Source organism: Choloepus didactylus, chromosome 8 (genome assembly GCF_015220235.1).
Source record: "Choloepus didactylus isolate mChoDid1 chromosome 8, mChoDid1.pri, whole genome shotgun sequence".
Lineage (NCBI taxonomy): Eukaryota > Metazoa > Chordata > Mammalia > Pilosa > Megalonychidae > Choloepus > Choloepus didactylus.
Genome location: NC_051314.1, coordinates 42,085,876 through 42,104,306, shown reverse-complemented (window position 1 = coordinate 42,104,306; position 18,431 = coordinate 42,085,876). Strand labels below are relative to the sequence as shown.

Sequence of the window (18,431 nt, the reverse complement as noted above, 5' to 3'; positions counted from 1 at the left end):
ACACACAAATTTTTAAAGAGAAATTTATATTTTAGGTGAGGAATATATAATACAAAAAATAAACATGCTTTATTGCTTTCTAATATTTTCATAAAATACCATGTGTTTAATCAAACTTAACTGACAAACTAACTCAACTATTTCAAGAGAATTTCCTTCAGTAATTGTACTTAATTCTTTCCAAGTTCTGAGAATTCAAAATCTTGACAATAATGATTTTAAGAACCCAGCATTAAACCAAGCAATCTATATTAAAAAAATCAGGCATGTTTTGTTTTCAAATATTCAAGTTTAGATATTTATCTAAATCACTTATATTTCCATGTGAAATCAATAGAATTTAAGTAGGTAAGGAAAATTACAGAATAAGAAAGATTAAACTTTGCCAATAAATTTCATGAGCTACTGTAGAAAAACAGCAGCACCTTCTAAAACAATTTGAGAGCACCAAATCTGAGATAAACACAGAAACTTAATAAATCAGATAGTCCACTGACCATCGCCTTCCCACAATTTCATTTCTGTGACCCACTTCTTTACTTTCTCCTTCCCACTATCATATCCACCTCTTAATTCTCCAAGTTGTTCAAAATAGCATAGCCCCACTAATAGCATTAAATCCCTGTAGAAAATGGGAGATAATAATATAACTAAAATTTTGTACACAAAACCCACAAATCAGAATGATGACAACATAAAAACATAAATTAGACTATATTTGATTTTTTTTAGAAAAACACTCACGTAAGCTTATTTGAAAGTATTATCTGAAAAGACCCTGTTTAACATCATAAGATAAGGCTCATACCTTTTATTAAAACAGAGACTTTTACAAATTTACAAATCTTCTCTAAGTAATCTGCCATACATTTTTTTCCTTTATGCTGATAATTTTCTATAGTTACTTACTTTCTGTTGTTTCTCTTTCAAAGCTAATTGGTTCTTTAATCTTTCCACTAGATTTCTCATTGTAGTTGTTGGAGCTCTTGAATTTGCTTCTTTTTGAGCCTGAATTTCAGATTTTAAACTACATGATTCCTTTTGAGACTGGGCCAGAAGATACCTTAAATCCTCTACTTCTGCTTTCACTTTTTTCACTTCTTCTGCATGGTTTTCTTGGAGCCTAATACAGACAAACATATATTTAATAGTGCAGTTACTGCAATTAACATTTCTTTTTTTTTTTGATTAACACAAATTTTACAAAGAGCAAATACTTGGTCCTAAGCATCTTACAATCTAAGTCTGGATGCAGACACCCAAATCCTAAAGCAGAACAATTCTTTATTCCCCTTAACCACTCTTAAACTTACCAGAAAATTTCCTTCTAGTTTTTTGACTAATATTTTTGACAACAACCATATTGTATTATTTTGTGGCTCTAGTCAGATAATATAGAGAATGAACAAGATAGCAATTTAAACAAAGGCGCCTACAAGATGAGACTACTTCTTCTGTATCAGGATTTACAACAGCACACTGACATTTTTGATGGGTAATTCTTTGTGGCGAGGGACTGTTTTATGCATTGTAGAATGTTTTATGGCATCCCTGGCCTCCAGATACCAGTAGAACCCCTAGACAATTGAAAATGTCTCCTTATTGCCAAACATAACCTGCTGGAGGTGAAATTACCTCCAGTTGAGAATCCCTGCCCTATACTGACATGCCGCAATGACAAAATGTACACTTTCACAAAAATCACATATATTAATCATTTTTTATAATTCCACAATAACTAATATATAGAGAGAGAATAGTGGATACTATCAGTAGACAGTTAATTTAATTAATCCAACTGCTCATTAAGCATTAATAAGACTGATAGTCTGAATTATATTCAGTTTATTGTGCATACAAACAGTGCATTAATAAAGTCATCAATATGCAGATTCAAATGATTAAATTTTGACCAATGAGGGAAACACTGTGTTAAGCCCAGACATAAATGTTAAACTCTCTGGGGCTGGTAACTTTTAGTGAAAAACTTAAGTCTACATCAAATTGTGAAAATATTAGGTTTTACTAAAGAAATCACAGATTTAGTTTCCTAATATACATTAAAATATGCACACCAATGTGAATACAGAAAATAAATGTTTTTTAGTAAGGTACATATATATTATTCTATGGTTTCAAAAATTAATAACATAATAAGATACAAAACATAGTAAGATATAAAACAACTTAAGTACTTCATATGGCAAAAGTGATATATACAAGGTAATTTCAAAAGACAATTATTTTCTACACCCAGGAATACTCCAAAATATGACAAGAAATTTACTATACCAAAAATAGCATCTCATGTTTAAAATTTAAAATACTGGAAAGAAAAAGACTGAAACTATAACATATGCTGTTGATAATTCTCTTTTCTTTTAGAGAATAATTTTTTAAAATGGTATCTCCTTAATAAAGTAAAAATAGTGTTATGTTTCTCAGAGACATCTTAAATAACTGAGAAAAGAATCTAAGATTCTAATAAGGGCTTCACAGCTAGAATAGCATTATAGGTCAAGTAGTTCAACGTTCTCATTTTTCAGATAAGAATTTTGAAGCCCAGATAGACAGTTCTACAATGGTTGGAAAATGCATAGCTATAAACTTGTTTTGGGTTTAAAATCTACATTCTGATACCTTGGTTCAACAAATCTTTAGAATCTCTAATATAAAGAATGCTATCAACACTCAATTGTCACTATGGTTAATAGCCATAAAAATACAGTTAGTTTTTAATTCAACAAATATTTACTGAATCTCTATTATGTGCCAGACACTTTTTAGTAATGCGGGATATATCAGTAAATAAAAATCTTATATTTATATGTTTCTTTACAATTTTCAAATTACTTTCTTATACAGTACCATGTGGCCTTCAAATAACCACCCTGAAAGAGCCAGGGCAAATACATTTATTTTACAGATAAGGAAACTAAAGCTTAAAGGGGTTAAGAACCAGATTCAAGACAAAAATCCAAGTCTGGCTCTTGAGTCGGACTAACTAGATTCAAATCATGGCTTTCCTGTGTCCTCCTTGGGAATGTTACTGAGCCTTTGTGCGGCTGTTTCCTATTTGAAAAATGGGGAAAATAATAACCTATGTTACAAGTCATTGCAAAGACAAAATAAGATAATACATATAAAGTGCTTAGAATAGTGCCTGGCATAACAAATTCTTGTATTTATTTTCATTATATCATTACTAACATTTGCATATTTTCATATTATATTTCTAATACTTACTTTAATTTGATATTTTCAAATTCTTTGATTTTTAAAGCAGTAATTTCCTTTTGTCTCTCTAAATCTTGGGATACTTTCTTTAGTTTGATTAAAAGCGAGGAGAGAGAGTCATCCTGTTCTGCTACTGTCTGTTCCATCTCAGCCAGACGAATAAAATGCTTGTTGGTAGGAACTGGAATAGGAGACTGTTTCATTAAATCCTATGAAATATGAAAAAAAAAAAACAAAACAAAAAACCATGGACATGTATAAATAAAAGCCCATATTTATTTAATTGGGCTCCTCAAGCTATCAAAACATAATACTTAATCTAAAATTTAATGATACAATAGGCAATGAAAGTTTAAAGAAGACAGACAGGACATTTGGTAATAATGTCAGTATCTAGTAAAGTGCCTACACATGGTGGACAATCAATAAACAAGGACTGAATTAATGATTTAGGGTTTGAGGATGCTATTTCCACAGTTAAGAGACAAGAGATCATTTAACACAACAAAAATGAATGATCAAAAGAGGCTAGATATGAGCTGAATTCAAAAGATGAAAATGAATTAGATAGGTGGAACTTATAAAGTGTGGTGTGGTAGTTTGCAGCTGTATGTGCTCCAAAAGAAAAAAAAAGTCCTTAAATCTAATCCATTCCTGTGGTGTGTAAACCCATTGTAAGTAGGATCTTTTAATGAGGCTACTTCAGTTAAGGTGTAACACACTTCCTTCAGGATGGGACTTAAAACTATTACTGGAGTCCTTTAAAAACAGAATGAATACAGAGAGAAAAGAGAGCAAGCCATGGAAGCAAGAAGCTGAAAGCAAAAAAACCTGGAAGAGAATAGAGAATCCAGCAGATGCTACCATTTTGCCTTGCCATTTGACAGCGGAACGAAGGGTCACCGGCAGCTGGTCTTTGGGAAAAAAAGTATTGCCTTGATGCTGCCATGATTTGGACATTTTCTTGGCCTCAAACTGTAAATTAATAAATGTCCATTGTTTAAGCCAACCTATTTCATGGTATCTGCTTTAAGCAGCCTAGGAACTAAAATGTGGAATTTGAAAAAAGAAAGACTGAGATCAGATTACAGAAGGCTTTGAGAGCATGGCCAGGGATTTTGAACATGATTTTGTAGGCAGTGGTGAGGATTTGGATCTAGGAAGAGGAACAAGCAGAGCTGTGCTTTCAGAAGATTATTTTAGCAAAAAAAAAAAAAGTAGGGTGGTTCTAAAAAAAAGAAGAGAGTATATTTTAAATGATATGGTTTCAAAAATCAATAAAGAATAGAACAAAGTTCTTAGAACCTTACCCAGGCTGTTTGTTTGAATTTAATGAATGAACTGTCAGCCTGTTGTTCTAATTTATTATGAAGAATATGAAGGTCTTCCTCATGTTTCTTAACAATTTCTCTTTGCTCCTGTTTGCAGAAAATCAAAATTATGTCTTAAACTGTGATTCAAATTAATTCACATTCCAGAGTCCTTAAATATTTTATCTTTAATCTTTTACAATCTCTATGAAATAGAGAAGACACAATATCTACATCTATATCCTAGACCAGTATATACCTCCCCAGAACATGTTCAAATTGCCCAGCCCAACCTTAGATCATAATTTATTCTTAACATTAGAATAGTAATGTATCCATCATCTTTCAACTTGTTTTAATTTTAGAAAAATTTTAAAATGTGAGATTTACCCTCTGAAGTTCTAGCAAATCTAATTTCAACCAATAACCAGTGTGACAGATTTCATTTTACTTTTTTACTTTGTTACCTACAAACTCAACTGGCATTTTTCAGAAGCATATGGCCTCACCCCAACAGCTATTCCTGATTTAGTCAGTCTATATAAACTGTCAGTTTTACTGGCAGATCTATAATCCAATCACATGGAAGTAACAATTCCTAAATAGAATTTTTTGAATGCAAGAAGTGAAATACACTTCAGGACAGAATAATATTTGGCTATTGACTAAAAACATGATAATAAATGAAAGAGCATAAAACAATATAATAAAATACCTCTCTGGCTTTTTCTAGAAGATGCTGATACTTCTTTAACACTTCTTCCTTTTGATTTAATCTTGCTTGCATGTTTGCAATGGTTTGATGAGCAATTTTCAATGTGTAACGAGATTTTGGTTCCATTTCTTTTCTGCCCAGCTCAGCTATAAGCTTTTCTCTTTCTGCTGTGGCAGGCAATCGAAGCCTCAGTTCATTAATTACTTTGTCTCTAGACAGAATATTTTGCTCTGCTAACCGTAAAGCAGATTCTTTTTCTTTTAACTTCTGCAACAATCAAATCATAATGACTTATAAAATATTTTTTTCCCTTTAAAAGTGCTTCATCTGAATTTTAGTCAGATTAGTTTTAAGTTAAAAAAAAGGAGTGAGACATTATTTTTCACATAATACTTATAATACCCACCTGACATTAAAGTTAAATTTATTGTATTTCTATGTAACAATAGTTATCTGCCTGCATTTTATTTAGTTGTAAGAACATTATGTTGTAGAAACGTCACTGTTGTGATAAATATGAGATTTAATTATGGTATTTATTTGACATTGCAGTTTTAGAACAAGAAATGTGTGGTGCTAGATTTAGAAGGAAATATGATAAATAATTCCTTTTATTTAGGTCCACTGACTATCAGACCACTAGAAGGTTAGTCCATTAAAGTCAGCTTAGTACAAAAATTGAAACGTTAATGGCCAATGAAAATGAATATCCATTATAAAATCTGCAGTTTATTAAAAGAAAACAGAAATAAAAGTTTTCTATTCTTCAGTAGGATTAAAGCAGATATTTTAAATCAGGTAATTAACATAAATGATGATCTAGTTATAATTACTGAAGAAAATCTAAATTTCCTTAATTGATTGAAAAACGAAAAATTCTACTTGCAAAACTATTTTTAAGTATATTTATTGTTAATATAGTTGGATAGAAAATAAAATGAAAAGCATATTCAGTTTAAATTCTTTTCTGGATAATTTAATAAAGAAGGCAGATTTGATCACCTATTAATCAAATTCAAGACTTAGATTAGATTAGCTTAATAAGTAATTTCTAGCTTACCTTTAGACAGTTTAAACTACACAAATGAAATAAAAATTTATAGATATGTACATATACATAAATTTATTCACAAAATGCACTTCAAATTAAATAAAAACTTTTTAAAAAAAGGAAAAAAAATCAATTATTGATCATACAGGAAAAGGACACCTCTATGGCTCATAAAACTACAATAAAATGGTCTTTTTCTGATCAGTATGCCCCAAAGTGAAAACTAGTTATTGAATAGAGAGTGAATTAAAAATAGCCATATCCGCTGTTCCTTATTGGCTACTAGAATCATTATGAGAGAGGAAAAAGAAAGTGGAATTAGCAACAAATGCTACTCATCATTCTATACATCTTAATCAATAGTATTTATTCTACCAGCAATACACCAATTAAAATGCAACCTCATCAAAATTACCTCTTCTAATGATCTGCAAGTTGCCTGTGTTTCTAGGATTATTCGAACATTGTCCTTTATTTTTCTCAGAGCAATCTCAAGTTGATTGGGAAGGGGCAAACTAGGGTCTGGCATTGATCCTGTAGCTTCTTCAAACTGTTAAGAAATAGCATGTAAAAAAAACAGCAGTTGTAGCCTTGAGAAGAACAAAGTTAATTTTTACAACTGTTTGATAAGAAATAGGTTAAATTCCACTTATATTTTAAATATAAAAAGATAACATCAATTAAAATTACATCTGATTTTAGAAAACATTTCTATCAGTTAACACTGCAGGCCATACTAGAGTAGCAAATGGGATCAGTTCATACCTTTTGTGCTGCATTTAGTATTTCATTTTGCTGACGATCAAAAGCATCTAGCTGACGTTCCAGCTCAACTTCTCTTTGATCCCAAGCCATTTGTCTTTCTTCATGAAACTGAAAAAAGATAATGTGTGTCAGACACACACACAGAACACTCATCAGGCACATAACAAGCACTTTACATACAATTCTTATTTAATCTTCATAAGTCTTTGAGTTTGCCATTATTATTCCCATTTTATGGAAAAGGAAACACACTTAGAGAGGTGAAGATCACACAGTGAGGCAGATGAGGAGTCAGGATTTTAACCTATCTAATATAACAGATGGTGACAAGCATCATGGAGAAAAACAAAGCCAGGTAATCACTATTTAAGAAATCTTGATGGTAGGATTTACTGTTACATATTGGGTGGTCAGTGAAGGCCACAATGGTAAGGTAAGGCATTTGTGAGGACAGTGAAAGCATTAACAATACAGGCATCAAGGATAAGAACAATTTAGGTAGAAGGAACAAAAATCTCTGAGGCAAGCATGTACTTAGTGAATTTTCTCTGCCTCCAAAGTGCCTGTACTTTCTTCTCACTCAGCTGCCTTCTCCTACTTCCTCAATGCAAGACAGTAGCAACTGGTAACTATTAAAAGTCAAGTAACTAATATCAAAATAAAAATCAACATCAAGGGGATGCTAAGCCTAGCTATAATTATGCCTAGGAGTCACCTCTAGAGAACCTCTTTTGTTGCTCAAATGTGGACTTTCTCTCTCTAAGCTCAACTCCGCAAATAAATTCATCACCCTCCCTGCAATGTCGGACAGTACCCCCAGGTGAATGAGTCTCCCTGCTGATGTGGGACACGGATTCTAGGAATGAGTCTGACCTTGGCATCAAGGGATTGAGAATGCCTTTTTGACTGAAAGGGGGAAAAGAAAGGCAAGAAAATAAGGTTTCAGTGGCTAAGAGAATTCAAATAGGGTTGAGAGGCCGTCCTGGAGGTTACTCCTATGCAAGCTTCAGTGAGATATGCCAAATGGCCACAGTATGATAAGCTCAAGTCAATAGTAGTCCTGAAAACCCTGAAGAATATCTGGATCTCTATCTGAGACAGTTTCACTAAGTTTATTCTTCAGAAACTTAAATCCTCCAGAGAACTCCTATGCCAGCTAAGTAGCAAAACCCAGAGGCAATAGTCTCTTCAAGAACATCAACCAGATGTTTCCCTTTTCCCATGGTGACACACCTTTTCAATATGAACAAGTTAGAGGGTGGTCAATGCCTAGACATCTCTGAAAATTGGGAAAGTGATTAAACTAGAGGAAGAGGTAGCAAAAGACAAGTTGGAATTTAACAAAGGATTATGAATACTGATTCTCTGTATAATTTTCTTTTACTTAGTTCCTGGGGTATTGGAATAGCTAGAAGGAAAAAAACTGAAATGGTGGCAATGTAACTCATAGCATTCTTTGTAATTTCTTCTAGAGCTACTTGTTAAAATGTGATTTGAAAGTTATTTTTTATATATCTTATACTTCACAATAAGGAAATAACTGAAACTTTGGAGCTGTAATCCATAACATTATTTGAAATTTGCTCTCTAACTACTTGTTAAATTGCACTCGAAAAGTTATTACTTCTATGTTTATATGTTATATTCCACTATAAAAAATATGATTAAAATTAAAAAAAAATCAACTTATCAAATAAGTATTGTCCTTTTTAAGTTTAAGACCACTCTTACAACAAAGTATCCAGTTTTAGAATAGTTTAGAAAATATGCAATGTAATATTACAACATCAATAATGGGAGTTACATTCAATTAGGACAATAACATAGTCACTCATGAAATATTCTAAGGTTTAAAATCTTAGCAACAAAACATCAAAATAAATTTAAAATGAAACCTTGTTCTGCTGCACAATTTCTTCTTCTAGATTACTGATTGTTTGCTCGTATTCAGAAATTATATTATTCAAATATTTTATTTCTTCTTTATCCTTGACTAATTCTCTATTTAATTTAAACTCTTGAAGACGAAGTTCTTCTATTTTCATATGCCAATTGATTACCTAAAGATTTACAAATTACATACACAAATGTCAATTCTGTATAAATAAAAACATTTCTCCATTGATCTCAGTGATTAATAAACATTAATGCACAACATTTTATAATAAGATAGAAAACTATCCCTGGTAAGCTACATGACAAAGTTTATTTAGAGATTTAGACAGTCCATAGACTCATTTCTAAAAATATATGGGATCTTAAAGTAAAACATTCTTCAAATTATGTTGGAATGAATATCACTCTTAATTAACATTCACTGTCATAATATCACTCTTAATTAATTTCACCATAAGCAAAGCACTGAAACATTGGTTTTACTTTCAAAAAATGGAAATCTTAAATACTCCTAGCCTACAGAATAAGATTCACTTGCAAGATAATTTTACTTAATTCTTTTCAAATAATGGTAAAAAACAAAAATTATATTAAAAAATAAATGTGGGTCTACTACTTTTAAATAATTTTAAATAACTAACACATGAAAAGTAGAATTCAACTAATAACCATAATTAACTATAATTGCCAAGATAATTTAATAATTAGTATTTAATTAATATATAAATGAACTTTTTTAGTGTTTAAAATTCTTTGATCTTGTAAAATATAAGCATTTGTACTAACGTGTTTGTTTAGAAAAGTCTCAGTTTTTTTTTACAAATAATGCACATTCAAATAGACAAAATTTCTAATTTATAAAACTTAATTATTATAACCAGATTTTTGATCATATTTTAGGCATTTTTCATATAGGCACATGTTAAGAGCTTAAAATTATTTAGTAACTCTTTTGGAAATACAAGACTTGAAATCAATGTTTTACCTTTTGGGCTCCCCTAGCATCCTTTAAAGTGCTTATTAACTCTTCTAGGCCCTTTAACTTTAATTCCATCTCCATCGTTTTGTTCTCCATATTTCTATGTTCTTCTCGAGAATTTTTCATTTCTTGCATTACCTTGAGTTTGTCATTTTGTAGTTGAATCATTGTTTTAGAGAATTTTTCCTGTTGTGCCAGTGGTAAAGCACCACTAAACTGTCGTCGTAGAGACTGAATTGTCTGGCGCAGATGTTTTGCTCTGTTTCTTCCCTCCAAGCGAGTATAATAGAGGGCTTGTTCTTTTTCATCAAGTTTCTGCTCTAAACGCAAATTGTAGGCCTCTGTCTTCTGCAGTTTAGATGTAACCAACTCCAACTTACCAAAAGCAGTGGCCTCACTAATTTGAAGAGAGACAATATGTTGATGCAACTTGGCAATTAGTGCCTTTTCATCGGACTGTGCCTAATATTAAAGAAATATATGTTTGTATATAAGTTTCAATTTTTTCCAATGAAACATATCATGGATTTAAAATCACAATTTACTAAATAAAATTTTTAAACAATGTAACACATTAGATCCTACAAAAATCTAAACTTGCTTTAATCCAAATCATTACCAAATAATTATAAAAGAAAAAAACCTAGAATCAAACATTTAAAATACAAATCTGGTGTCTATGTAGTAAACAGTTGGAATATTATACTCTGTTTAAATTTTAAAACTTACATACGCAAATAACAATACTGGTATCATACTGATGCAGATGTTATGATGATGATGATTTTTTTATTCCTAAAAAAACTTACACTGTGAGAATATATGAAAAGCCACATATAAATACAAAATCAATACTGTTATAAAAGATTTACTAACACTTTTCCTCAATGTCTTAACTTTTATCAGCATTCAGCATTATGAATCTGTAGACATTTAAATGCTTTTCTGGCTTACAAATGGTATTTCAAATAATTTTCCTAATAGATTCCAACTAAGAAGAATAAGAGACTCTGGTTGGCATATCCTCTGATTAAAACTCTAAAATTATCCCAATATCTAATATAAATTTAGGGAAAAAGTGGACTATATCCTTAGAAGAGTCAATATCGTACATACCTGATAGTCTAACAGTTGCACTCTGAGGGACTCAACTTCCTTTTCCCTGGACTGTTGTTGTGCATTCAAAATTTCAACTTGTCTTTTGGCAATATCAGAAATCTCTCTTAATCTACAAAGTGATAAAATATTTCAGGAATGATTAAGTGCATTTCCTAAGTAAATTCCAGAATTTCACATTTTTAGACCCCCAGAAAAGCCATTAATTTCCAGCACCTCTTCTATGTATAAAATACTCAAGCAAGGTTTCCTAAATTGCTTCATGAAACATAATTCCACGGGAGGTTAACAAATATTCTGTGAAAACTCCATTCCCAACATTGCTCCCCCTTGAAAATTCATAACACATAGTATCATATTAAGTGTCCTTAGAAATTCTAAAGTAAACAATTATCTCAAACTGCACTTAATACAGTTTTTACCAAAATGTAAAAATAACCAAAGAACCCTTCTTTCACACTTTTTTTTTCAAACACTGATTATCATAGTTTGTGATATGCTAGAATAAGGTCTTAGATATATCAGATACAATTATACTTTTAAAAATTCAGAAATTCAAAATTCTTAGGTAGATTAATGTTTGATTTGTTTTATATATTTTAATTTACAAGGCTATCAGAAATGTGAAGGAAAGGCAACTGCATTTTCTGTGATTGAGAAAAGGAGGGGCTTGGTGGTAGGAAGGTCCTCAATTTCTTATCTGATTACTGTGATAACTTTAAACAGGAAAAAAAAATACAGTTTCTTTGCTTTGGACTGGAACAATTTTAGTTCAGTGTAATTAATAAGTCAGGTTTTCTCATACTGATCAAAAGTTCTCATTGCCAGTAATACAACCTTTGATTAATAAAATATGATTAAATTAATAATCATAAATTAGTTTATTCTGAAAGGTGAGGTCCAAGAGAAGAGAATAATGATAATAAAAGGAGTACTTATAGTGAAACAGGTTGGGAATGAGAGATTCCCAAGAGGACTGTGGAGTCTCCAATGTAGTGGCTACAAAAACACAGTCATAAACAACATTTTTACTAATTATTTGTGCTTGACAGTTGTTAAATATTAGTCTTGTAATACTATTCAACCCAGTTCTTACAAAAAGAAACTATTATCAATTGCTACTAATTGTAGCCTTCTAATTAGGTTTCTTAAAGACAAATTAGAGCAGATACATCTAATCAAATGACTAAAAAGTCTGTTCACACTTACTTTGACACTTCAACTTTTAGTTCCATTTCACTCTTTTCTAATTCTAGAATTTGTTGTTTATCAGCATCACTTACTGCCTTGCTCACACTATCAGCCAATTCATCTCTTAACATCTGCTCCACCTTCTGTGCATCCAAATTGATTTTTGTGAGCTAAGAAAAAAGTGACATGGGAAAAAAAGTGTTAAGATATATGAGTTTTGGGCAAAGTTTTACTTGTAATTTAGCTTTCAGAGTACTACAGTCCTCTTTACTTTGCACTAGTCCTGATACTGAATTTGGGCACATGGTGTTAAAAATAAATTGAATATGTGAAGAAAAGACTGAAGAAGAAAGAGTCAAAAACTCATTTTGGAAACTCTGGTTATATTCTAATCCACCAAAATTCATTTATTTTAGACAACTCATTAATATATATGAACTTCTGATATTTTTAATTTGCTTGGAATGCAATATGCTCTTTGTTCATTAGTATCGCCTGTAAATAAATCCAAATGAGTTAATAAAATCTTACTAATATAGATTTAGTCACTCATTTAAAATAAACAAAGATGATATATATTTGTGCTTTGGAAAATATACTATTTCTCCAGATAAACAAATGAAAATTACAAGAGCGCTACTTTATCGTAAGTTGCTGAATATTTGCAAACTATATTTACTGCCAGGCAGTTTAATGATTCTGACTACATCAACAAAATCTAAAACCTCCTTTTAGAATGTAAATTCCCTAAGAGTAGGGATTAACGTCTATTTTTGTTTCTGCTATTGCCCTGCCTCCTGTACAATGCCTAGTATGTAAAATAGACACAATAAATATTTATTAAATGAAGGGGTGGTAATGGAAGGCATTCAATATTAAACAAACAATATCTTTTTGCACATTAAATCCAACAATGTAAGGTTGGTAAGAAACATGAACCCATTCACAGAAACATTTGCTTTCTCTTTAAATATTTCAGACTTTAAAAGAAACTTTTTATTTATTACATTAAACACGAGAACTAACTACATTAATATGCTACTTCTGAGATACAAACAAACCTTTTAACAATAATACCATGTCAACCAAGACTATTTCTTTATTCTCTAACTGGCAAAAAAAGTATAATATCAAACCTCAGCAAATTTGATTTCCAATTCATAATTACGTTCTTCCATTTGCTTTAATGAAGTCCTTAAGTGTTCATACATTTTTTGAGAATGTTCAGCCCGCTGCCTTTCATTTAATTCCTTCATTTCCAGCATAGTGATTTTTTTGGAAATTGAAACAATCTCACTGTTGGTTACTGATTTCTTTGCCTTGTCCATGTTAGAGTCATTTCCTATATGCAAAAATACTTAAGTCACTTTCATGCTGTATACATCAAAATTATATTCCATATATTTTAGATTTTCTATGTAAGGAAGCAATATAGTTCCATGGAAAGCACATGAGCTTTCTGAATTATGATAAGACTTGTATTTTCATCTTAGCTCTGTTGCTTCTTGCAAATGTGAGGCTGAAGAGTCCATCTAATCTCTGTGGAACTCATATTCTTCATCAATCCAATGACAAGAAAAACTATTCCTTCTGTGATTACTGAAATAACATATGTAAAGGACTTAGTGTGGGAGGTGTCACATAGAAGGAACCCAAAACAGTAAATACATATTTTTAATTGAAAGGGGATAAGCTGTATGAAAAGTGCAGTGAAGCAATGTTACTTTATAAATGTACAGGTAATGCCATGATTTTAATTCAATTTTTCTGAGATATATTCACATATCATACAATCATCCAAAGGGTACAATCAAATTGTTCACAGTACCATCATGTTGTTGCATTCATCGCTGCAATTTCTGAACATTTTCATTACCTCCCAAAAAATCAAAATAAGAATAAAAATAAAATAAAAAAAGAACACCCAAGACATCCCATCCCTCTCATCCCTCCCTATTAGTCATTTAATTTTTGTCCCAATTTTACCACTCATCTGTCCCTAAACTGGTTAAAGGGAGTATGAGCCACAGGGTTTTCACAATCACACAGCCACACTGTGTAAACTATATAGTTATGCAATCCTCTTCAGGAATGAAGGCTGCTGGGTTGCAGTTCAACAGTTTCTGGTATTTCCTTCTAGCTATTCCAATACATTAAAAACTAAAAAGATATATATATAACGCAAAAGAATAACCTCCAGAATGACCTCTTGACTCATATGAAATCTCTCAGTCACTGCAACTTTGTTTTGTTTCATTTCTCTTCCCCCTTTTGGTCAGGAAGTCTTTCTCAATCCCACAATGCTGGTCTAAGCTTGTCCCCGGGAGACATCCCACATTGCCAGGAAGATTTACACCCTTGGGAGTCATGTCCCATGTAGTGGGGGAGGGAAGTGAGTTTACCTGCTGAGTTGACTTAGAGAGAGAGGCCACATCTGAGCAACAAAAGAGGTCCTCTGGAGGTGACTCTCAGGCACAATTATAAGTAGGCTTAGCCTCTTCCTTGCAGTAATAAACTTCATAAGGGCAAGCCCAAGGTCAAGGGCTCAGGCAATGCCTGTGAGAATATCAGTAATTCCTCAGATGGGGACATTTAATATTTCCACACTTGTCCCCAGTCTCTCAAGGGGGGTTTGCAAAAACATTTTTATTCTTTGCCCAAATTACTCCGGGGCTTCAGGCTAACCTGTACAAACCAACCAGATCTCACTCCCTATTCAAAGTTCCATGTAATTATGGTGTTTGAATAAACTGACCACACAAATTAAATTATATAGCGTGCTACAGAAAATATAGATTTTTCACCAAATAAACATCTCTTCCTTTGATCTCATACAGAAGTTAAAGTTTTAAAACCCCGTCAATATCGTCCTTACCCTTTAGTCTGATTTGCCTTAGTCCTAACCAGATCCACTTCATTCATATCTCTAACTGAAGTCTGAACTCTTTTTCAACTTTTTTAACAGTTGCTGTATGGGGTAATGCTGACATTCATAGCTGCTGAACTCTGGCTCTGAGTCTCATGTGTCACACTGATACCCAAAATTACAGAGCCAACTAGGTTATACACAAACAGCTCGGCATCTCACAATTTAGAATTAACCATTACAACTCATGAATGGATGTGACCTCTGTAAGAGCTTACAATCTAGGAATCTTTATGGTAGGCCTTCCCCTGATAACCTATGCTCTCAGATTCACTTCTCAGGGTTTGCACATTATAGTTAGTCCATATTAGTGAAGTGTTATAATGTTTGTCTTTTCACTTCTCATTTATTTCACTCAAAATACTGTCTTCAAGGTCCATTCACCTAGCTGCATATCTCACAAAATGTCATGATTTTTAAAGTGTCACATACTCAAGCAGTAAAGTGTAAAAATCTGAAGCCATATGATTGAGGGATATCTACAAATATGATTTTCTCTAACCATGAAAATTATTTGGCCTTTTCACACATCTCATATCATTCTATTATTACTTTTTATGCCTTACTTTTATGTATGTAATTGTATGGCTTGTCTTTGGACACAAAAATCTGTGGTTAAATGAAAAACAGACCAAAAGCTCCAAACTTAACCATGAAAAGACAACACATAGGAGTATCATTAGTTACTTAACCATTTCAATGGGAGAAGGAGAAAATTTATAACTTTGCTTTGCATAACAGACATTCTCCAGGAAAAAAAAATATTTTGGTAAGGAATGTCTTATCTTTTAGAGAATCAATTTAAATTCATGTTTAGGGATCCTAATTATTTAAAAAGAACTAAACAATGATTTACTTTGCAAAAAAGCCCTTTATACTAATAATGCCCCTCCCTCTCTACTTTTCAGGTTTTACAAGTTTTGAGTTTTATAACAGTTTTCTCAAAGTAATATACATCTTTTCTGGGAAAAAAAATGCTTTGATGACTGCATCAGTCTCACGAAGTACTCCTGTATATATCTTTAAAATACACAATTTTGGCATAGCTGCTGAAGGCAATGATCAAGTAAATAAAATATAAAAGATAACTAAAAGAAGCTAAAAGGTTTAGTAAACCAGTGTATTATGAATTATAAAGACTCATACAGGCAGCAAAGCACCACAATGGAAGAAAACACCTGTCCTAAATATAGATATACAAAGAACATGAAAATCTTCTATATTATGCTAAACTCTGATGATGAAGAGAGGCATGTCACAGAGCCTGAAGCAAGATAGTCATCAGCATGTTCTTTTATTTGGAGATTTCTTAGTGAGAGGGAATGGTACAACAGCACAACACCAAGAAGTCTGTGGTTGAAAAAAGCTAATGAAGTGACACTTTTAAAGAAAGATATTAAGGCACCAGGAAACAGAGAAAAACTTCAGTGTTACAAAGCCAAGTATGGAAGAGATTCTGATATTAGAAAATTAAGGAATTTCTATAGGGAATGTGGCACTTAAAGAGAGAGAGAGAGGGTAAAATGAACTGAGAACCTACTAAAATTGTAGGCAATAGCTTTTTATATCTTAGTTTAAATGGTATACTCTTTCATATAAGAAATACATGGGAGTTGATTCATATTTAATTTCTTAGTGAGTTAAAAATTACACTTCTAAAAGTAGCTTGTCTTAGAATTCCAAATGTTAGACCCCTCTAAACCGCTTATTTCAGTTACTAACTTAATAAAACATCTGTTTAGTAATGGAAACCTTGAATAGCATTAGAATCCTAAGGTCTGGGAAACAGACAAACAGACAAACAAAAACACCTTATCCAAAGTAAACGATACAGCAAAATGCTAGTGAGATAAAATTGTCAAAGTGCCACAAATTAGTATAACCATTTGAAAAACTAATGTGGAAAACCTTAGCAGGATCCACAAAGATTTTAAAATCCTTATAAGGTGCTGACTCTCTCTTAGATACACGTGAAGATGTTCACTGCAGGATTTTAAGCATCAGAAAAAATAAGCTAGTGATTTAATCTGACAGTATGATATTATACGAATATTTATAAGTATGATGGATAAAACATAAAAATATTTTATATCTACCAAATGAATATAGTATATAACAAAACAATGAGCCTCATACAAAGTACAGCCAATTCTCATTACTCATGATAATTATTATGTTCTATATAATTAGTGCAACACAGAAGTAGTGAATACCGAACACTGCTCCTAGGGTAAATACAAGATTAGGTTCCTACAAGCCTCTGGTCACATTTCAGTCAACCAATAAATATCAAACTTTGCTTTATATGTATTTCTGTTTAAAGACACCTTAATATATATTGTTGATTCATTAACACTGAGCTTACACCATGATAACTCATTCCTGAATAAAGCTTATCTAACACACATATTTTCTCCATGAGGTACATCAAAACCTTCTTGCATATAGAATGCTTACAGCACCTGTGTACTATCTATATTTGTGGACCATTTTAAAGGTGAAATCACCAACAAAAAGCACAAAACACAAAAAACTTACACTAAATATATCACAAAAAGGGCACTTGTTTATAGTGACAGCTGAAACAAGAAGGCAGAGTGTTGCTTTATTTAACCTCAGTCGGGAACGTGCTGGTCAGGTAACTAAATCTTTTCACTGCTCTGCACATGTCCACAAATGACTGCAAAAGTGTTGTGAGTACTGAATTGGGGATTACAAATAAAAAATACAGAATCCATGAATAGTGAGGATCAACTCTATACAAAATAGGTAAGCATATATAAAGGAAATTAAATATGTGATAATGCAGTAGAGGAACTATATTATACACATTCTTTTCAAGTTTTCTTTGATGTTTTATGTTCAACTTTTAATTTAAAAATATGAACTCATGTTTACCAAATGAAAATGTAAAAAACTCATAACAATATTGAAATATAGGTATTTCAAATCATTATCAGTGTTATAACAATTGTTAAATGGTTCAAAATAACTAATGCTTAGTAATAATCTTTAACATATATTATTTCATTAGGAAAAAATCTAATTAAAGAACCAAAATACCAAAATTTGGTAGAGAGTAATACAAGATATTATGTATCAACTGCCTGCTAAATTAAATTGCTAGGCAGAGAGTCCACTTTTATCAAAGTACTCCCTTTTCATTTGGAATAGAAAAGGAAATTTAAATGAAAAAATATTCACTATTAGATCCCAGTCACTTTATATTATTAGAGTAATAGTAC

General features: G+C 31.7%; 1 protein-coding gene across 6 annotated transcripts in view; it reads right to left on the bottom strand.

Moving 5' to 3' along the window:
- The window catches only part of CEP290 (centrosomal protein 290), a 116,603-nt gene that overhangs the window by 33,074 nt on the left and 65,098 nt on the right, over window positions 1-18,431 (bottom strand). For all 6 annotated transcript variants that reach the window (XM_037848374.1, XM_037848372.1, XM_037848373.1 and 3 more), the window contains 11 exons: window positions 13,397-13,602; window positions 12,279-12,430; window positions 11,070-11,181; window positions 9,960-10,415; window positions 8,974-9,138; window positions 7,079-7,186; window positions 6,729-6,863; window positions 5,263-5,529; window positions 4,548-4,655; window positions 3,247-3,446; window positions 910-1,123 (listed from right to left, as the gene is read on the bottom strand). In XM_037848374.1, the coding sequence (XP_037704302.1) occupies window positions 910-1,123; window positions 3,247-3,446; window positions 4,548-4,655; window positions 5,263-5,529; window positions 6,729-6,863; window positions 7,079-7,186; window positions 8,974-9,138; window positions 9,960-10,415; window positions 11,070-11,181; window positions 12,279-12,430; window positions 13,397-13,602 (2,123 nt within the window). The remainder of the gene's footprint in view (window positions 1-909; window positions 1,124-3,246; window positions 3,447-4,547; window positions 4,656-5,262; window positions 5,530-6,728; window positions 6,864-7,078; window positions 7,187-8,973; window positions 9,139-9,959; window positions 10,416-11,069; window positions 11,182-12,278; window positions 12,431-13,396; window positions 13,603-18,431) is intronic.